The sequence below is a fragment of the Orycteropus afer genome, unplaced genomic scaffold, assembly GCF_000298275.1.
Source record: "Orycteropus afer afer isolate SDZICR_OR568_19922 unplaced genomic scaffold, OryAfe1.0 scaffold00429, whole genome shotgun sequence".
In the NCBI taxonomy this organism is placed as follows: domain Eukaryota; kingdom Metazoa; phylum Chordata; class Mammalia; order Tubulidentata; family Orycteropodidae; genus Orycteropus; species Orycteropus afer.
In genome coordinates this window covers 322,553-328,479 of record NW_006922016.1, presented here as the reverse complement: position 1 = coordinate 328,479, position 5,927 = coordinate 322,553, and the positions used below count along the sequence as shown (strand labels likewise).

General features: G+C 42.1%; 1 protein-coding gene across 1 annotated transcript in view; it reads left to right on the top strand.

The window, feature by feature from the left end:
- Positions 1-222: 222 nt before the first annotated feature.
- The window catches only part of SUMF1 (sulfatase modifying factor 1), a 197,502-nt gene continuing 191,797 nt past the window's right edge, over positions 223-5,927 (top strand). The window contains exon 1 of the mRNA XM_007954056.2: positions 223-492. Coding sequence (XP_007952247.1) covers positions 223-492 — 270 coding nt within the window. The remainder of the gene's footprint in view (positions 493-5,927) is intronic.

Below are 5,927 nucleotides of genomic sequence, written 5' to 3'. Positions count from 1 at the left end.
CCTAACAAAACTATAGGAGCCTTTGATTTTTGCAGTGTTTCGCTGTATTTTGTTACGTTTTGACATCAACTGAACAGGAAGGAGAACTACAAAGGAACGACACCTGGAGAAAGGTGCAGAGACAGGAACCTCAGTGCCACTTCATACGTCAGCCCACGGTTTGGCTTCTTTAAGGAGGGTACGGCCACGTGAACCCAAGGGTCACATGACTCGTTAGACAACATGGCTGCGCCCGCGCTAGGGCTAGCTCGTAGATGGTATCCGGGGCGCAGTTGCATCCTGTTGCTACCGCTGTTCTTGCTCCTGTGCGGGGCAGCGGGTGGCGAGGAGGCTCAGGCTGGTGCTGGCGCAGCGTCCCTTGCTGGCTCCTGCGGGTGCGGCGCTCCCCAGCGGCCCGGGGCCCACGGCAGCTCGGCAGCGGCGCACCGATACTCGCGGGAGGCGAACGCCCCGGGCCCGGTCCCCGGAGAGCGCTCGCTTGCGTCCCCTAAGGTGCTCCCTCGTTTCCCGAGTGAGGGTTGGATTATCTGGGTTTGTGGATAATAGCACTGGGAAGGACAAGGCAAGAGATTGGTAGGAAGTCAGGTGAAGGTTTGCAACACACTCAAACTCGCGCAGGTACTGATCCCTTTTGACCAAGACTCTTTATTCCCCAATAGTACCCCTCCGTCCCCCAGGACGGGCTGGGTCTCTTAGGACTCTGCGATATTTTTTCAGCCTTAGGTAATTTGGTTAGAGGATTGTTGTCCCCCCTTAGGTTTTAACCCGTTTTCCTCCTTCTTCACCACCCCCATCATCTTGATAAAGATCTCAGAATTTTAAGTCAGACGGATTCGAGTTTAAGTCACAGGTGCCTATCTTATTGGTGCCTTTTTATCGATACTGAGTTTCAGTGTCACCAACATTTTTGTATAATTGTCTGTATTTTTTTCTAGTAAGCTCTGCTTCTTGAAGGAAAGGACTTGTTTTATTTAACTCACTATCTCTAGCACTTTAACCAACCAAAAAACCAACCTCACTGCCATCTAGTCATTTCCCACTCATAGGGACCCCTCCTTGGGTTTCTGAGGCGCTATCTCTATGGAAGTAGAGTAATAAATAAAAATTGGGAAGTAGCCCAGTGTTCCTTCAGAGTGGCTGGTGGGTTTGAACCACCAGACTTCTGGTTAGCAGTCAAATGCCTTAGATTTACAACATAGGAAAGACTTAAGTTGTTTTATTTGAGCCTCTGGATGGTGAAATGGTTGATACTGCTAGCTGAATGGTTGGAGGTTCAAGTCCATCTCAAGGTGCCTAGGAATGAAGAAAGGCCTGGGGATCTACTTCTGGGAAAAAAAAAAAAAAATCAGTTGTTGAAAAACGCTATGGAGTAGGTTTCTACCCTGACACAGATTAGGGTCTCCATGAATCTGAGACTTGACCACAAGTGGTTTTAGTTGCTTTATTACTGTTATTTGTATGTTGCTGTCAAATTCCTGGATGTGCTATGTGCTAGCATGTAAAAATAGTAATTACTATGACTTTGTTCTGTGTTCCAAGACTTTGCATACTGGTGTGTTTGTGGAAAAAACTTAGGGGACTAAAACCCAGGTCTTACTCCTAAACCAGTGTTCCTTCTTTTGTATTTAATACACTTTTTCCTCCTCCTTTCTCCATCTCTTTTCTCTTCCCTCTAGGTTAATCCTGATAAATTTTTAGGACTAGGAAAGAGGTAATATCTTCCTATAGGTAGCCTGACCTTCAACGCCCCCCCCCCCCTTCAATATTTCTCTATGCTCCTGCTGAAGTGTGTGTTTGCTCTGACATAACATATTATTAAATATGCTTGTCTCCTGGTCTCCCTGACTAGTCTGTGAACTTGATGATGGCCAGGACCATGCTTTAGTCATTCAGTCATGGAGAATGTAGGAGATTGGTAGCTGGACTTCTTATTGTTTGTTCCATGTGTGTACTTATTGGCCATTCAAAATCTTCTTGTTATTCTTCAGGAGTCCCTGCATTATTCATGTTTATGTTCTGTGTGGTGGGAAGTCCTGGATACTGTTTTAGTGTGTATTGGCCATCCTTGATCTAAATTCCCTCTCTCCTTGCATGATAATTGATAATCCGTTCTCTCCTATCTAAAGAGAAAGTCCTGTATTTGTTTTTCTGCTTTGTCATTCACAGGGCAGGTGCCTTATTTATATGTACACATTGGTCTGTCTAATATTTTCACTTGGAATCTTCTGTTCAGTACTGAACATTTCTCATTTTAAATGGCCCATCTTCCTGTTGGTTCCAGAATGAGATTGGGTGCCAGCATCTTTTGAATTACATTTATAAGATATGTAAGTTTTTATCCTTTTAGAGGTATTGTATGGGTTGTCTTTAACCAGTTCTTATATTCACTTTCTGTAATGTTTGGAGGTATCCTAAGCTATTAATCCTTGAGTAGTTAATGAGAGCATAACCCTCAAGCCTTCAAGGACTCTTAATGTAATGACAGAACCTAAAGTAGCCTTGTTAAGCAAATGACTTCATCAGAGGCAGTTCTTTGTCTCTCAGCTTTCCTTGGTTTCCAGTGTTTTACTTTATGTGCAGATGACCTTATCTAACCTTGACACTTAGCCGTCTAATCTAAATTCAGGAAATTCAGTGTTGTTGGAGAGGTGAATAATGGTAGTGGTAGTTCTGATTTTGTTTTTGTCTTTGTTTGCTGTGTGGCTTAATTCAACAAGTTGGGGACCTATGTTGTATAAGGAGCTCTGGTGGCATAGAGCATAAGCCATTTGATGGCTAACCAGAAGGTTGGCAGTTCAAATCCACCAGCCACTCCGCAGAAGGAAGACTGGGCAATCTACTTCTATAAAGATTTACCACCTTGGAAACCCAAAGGGGGTCGCTGTGAGTCAGAATTGACTTGATGGCAATGAGTTTTGTTTTTGGTTTTATATTATATGAGACTTAGTTCTAGGTCCTGGGCATATAGAAAGAAAAAGACTTGTTATGTCCTACCTTCTGGCAAAAATATCTACCCTCCATGCCCTAAACCTCCTTTCCTAATGATAAAATGGCTGGAAAAGAGAGTTCCTCTTTCCTGGTGGCTCTAGCAAACTTTAATTGAGTCATGGACCTATTCCTGATCATATCTCTGTGGTCAAAGGAGTGTCATGATTGATCAGGCCTGAGTGACCTGTCTCCCACTGGAGGTGGAATAGAATTATCCAACTCCACCTGATCCCACATGAACTGAGAATTGGAGAACTGGTTTTTGAAAGCGACATAAGGTGCCATTATAAGAACAAGAGGGAGTGTATGCTGACTGGGCAAAAATAACAGCTGTCTATTGCACTTGGCCTGAATGTGTAGGTCAAATACAAGATTCTAATGATAATAAACTCTTTTTTTTAAAACTTTTTATTTTGGTTTGAGTGAAAGATTGCAGAGCAAATTAGTTTTCCATTCAACAATGTATGCCTGTTTTATTTTGTGACAGTAGTTGCAATCCCCACAATGTAACAGCACTCTTTCCACTTCTTCTCTGGGTTCCTCATTTCCATTCATCCTTTCCTGCTCTTTTCAGCCTTCATAGCTTTGTTTTTGCCCTTTTGACCTTGTATGGTTGATTGTTCTGAGGTGTACATTCCTCCCTGCTGCTGTTGTTCATGTGTCACTTTGTAGGCCTGTCTATTGTTTGGCTGAAAGTTATCCCCTGGAGGTGGTTTCAATTCCAGGTTTGAAAGGTATCTAAAGACCACTGTCTCAGGGGTTCTACCAGTCCCCATCAGACCAGTCTGGTCATTTTTATTATTTTGAGTTTTGTTCACTTTTTTATTTTCTCCCACTCTGCCCAGGACCTTCTGTTGTGATCCTGATCAGAGCAGTAGGTAGTGGTAGCTGGGCAGTATCTAGTTCTTCTGGTCTCAGGGAAGTGGAAACTGTGTATTACGTGATCCGTAGAGTGTATCTCGATTTTACTTATGCTCTGGCTTGAGTGGCAGTAACAGAAGCTGTGGTGTAGCAGAGGGGATTGTAACTCACTTTGAGGCTCATGGAGGCAGGAATTGTTTGAATCTGGATCTTCAGTGAAGGCTTGGTTAAAATGGCACTTTTTATTTGGCTTGGTATCCTACAGAGCACCTGATGCTCTGGATATGAGTAGGACAGCATTTTACATTTGTAGGACAGAAAACTTCACTTCATTAGTGTGCATTGGAAATTACTATCTATTCAGAGCAATGCAGCTATTTTTATCTATAGCCTCCAGAATGGAAACTTGGTTTATTCAACACTAGCTATCTCTGAATAAAAGATGGAAAATAAAATATGGGCCAGGAGCCCTCAGTAGAAGTCATGATTTTATTAACATTATTGATATTCACCTTGAGGGAGAAGATGAACGAAAATTAGATAATTGTAAAAATTCATTAGGTAAAATGGGCACAGCCACCTGTGGGCTCTATCTTTGAGCTGAGGGATTAACAACAGTTTTTGTAACAGGAGCTATTGGTGTGCTGTGGGAAAGCCTTTTTTTATTTTAAGTCCTTTCTGAAACCTTTTATTGTTGTTGTAAGTTGCCATTGAGTCAGCTCTGAGTCATGGTGACCCATGTGCAACAGAATGAAAGGTCTTCTGGTCCTGCGCCATCTTTCAGGATTGTTGGTATGCATGAGTACTTTGTTGTATCCACTTGTATTTTGAGTGCCTTCCAACCTAAGGGCTTATCTTCCAACTTCATTTCAGATAATATTGTGTTGTGATCCATAGAGTTTTTATTGGTTAATTTTCAGAAGGAGGTCCCCAGGTCTGTCTTTCTAGCATGTCTTAATCTGGAATTCCACTGAACCCTGTTCACTGTGGGTGACTCTGCTGGTATCTGAAATACAGCACAAACCACCATAATACAACAGACTGAAGTCAGTGGAGGAGACATTTTATTAGCCCCTTTTAATGGTCATTTAAGACTTTTCTTGAAGCTTTTGTCTGAAATCTTCTGTCTTTTCTACCTCTTTGTAGAGCTGCTGAAAATTTTGGCTTCTTTTCTAAGGATTGAGGAATCTTGTCTCCAGGCACTTGGAGAATAAAATGTAAATTGTTCAGTCGTTGAGCAGAGTGTTTTACAAGGAGGTTTCACTATGAGGCAGACATACCATCCATGCTCTAGGGCTGTGTAATCAGATAAATAGTATTTTTATAGTTATAAATTCCTCATTCCATTCATGATGTCACTTGTTCAGTCAATAAGGATTTTTTAAGTGTTTACTGAGAACCAAGCAGCTATGCTAGTTGCTGGGATATGATGAAAATTCATTCCTGGTCCTCAAGGAACAGAAAATCTAAGGAAGGTGACATATTGTGTGTGTGTTAGCTGTTCAGATACATAATGGTATGCATCAGAGGAACCCAAAGGAGGAGCATAAGACTCAGCAGGATGGGGGCATGCTAGCAGGAGAGGCCTCCTGGAGGAGGGCATCCTGAAAAAACCATGTGGCTTATGGAACTGCAGGTGGAATACAGGATGAGAGAGATGGTGAGACACTGGGCTCTGATGTTTGTTTTTATTAGTTGCCATTGAATTGGCTTCAACTCTGTGTGCAGATTACAGCTGTGCTCCATAGACCTTTCAAAAGCAGATCACCAGGACTCTCTTCAAAGGCACCTCTGGGTAGATTCAAACCACCATCCTTTGAGCTGTTGGTCAGGTGCTTAACCATTTGCACCCCTCAGGGACTCCTACTCTGATGTTCAGAAATCTTTTTCCTGAAGAATTTAAGTAGGAAAGTGATATGATCAGATTAATACTTTATTGTTGATTTTTTATAATTACATTTAATGAATATGTACATGGTTCAAAATTTAAGATATATATCTGTATATGTGTGTTGTTATTATGAGGAGCTCTGGTGACGTAGTGCCTAAGGCATTTGACTGCTAACCAGAAGGCTGGC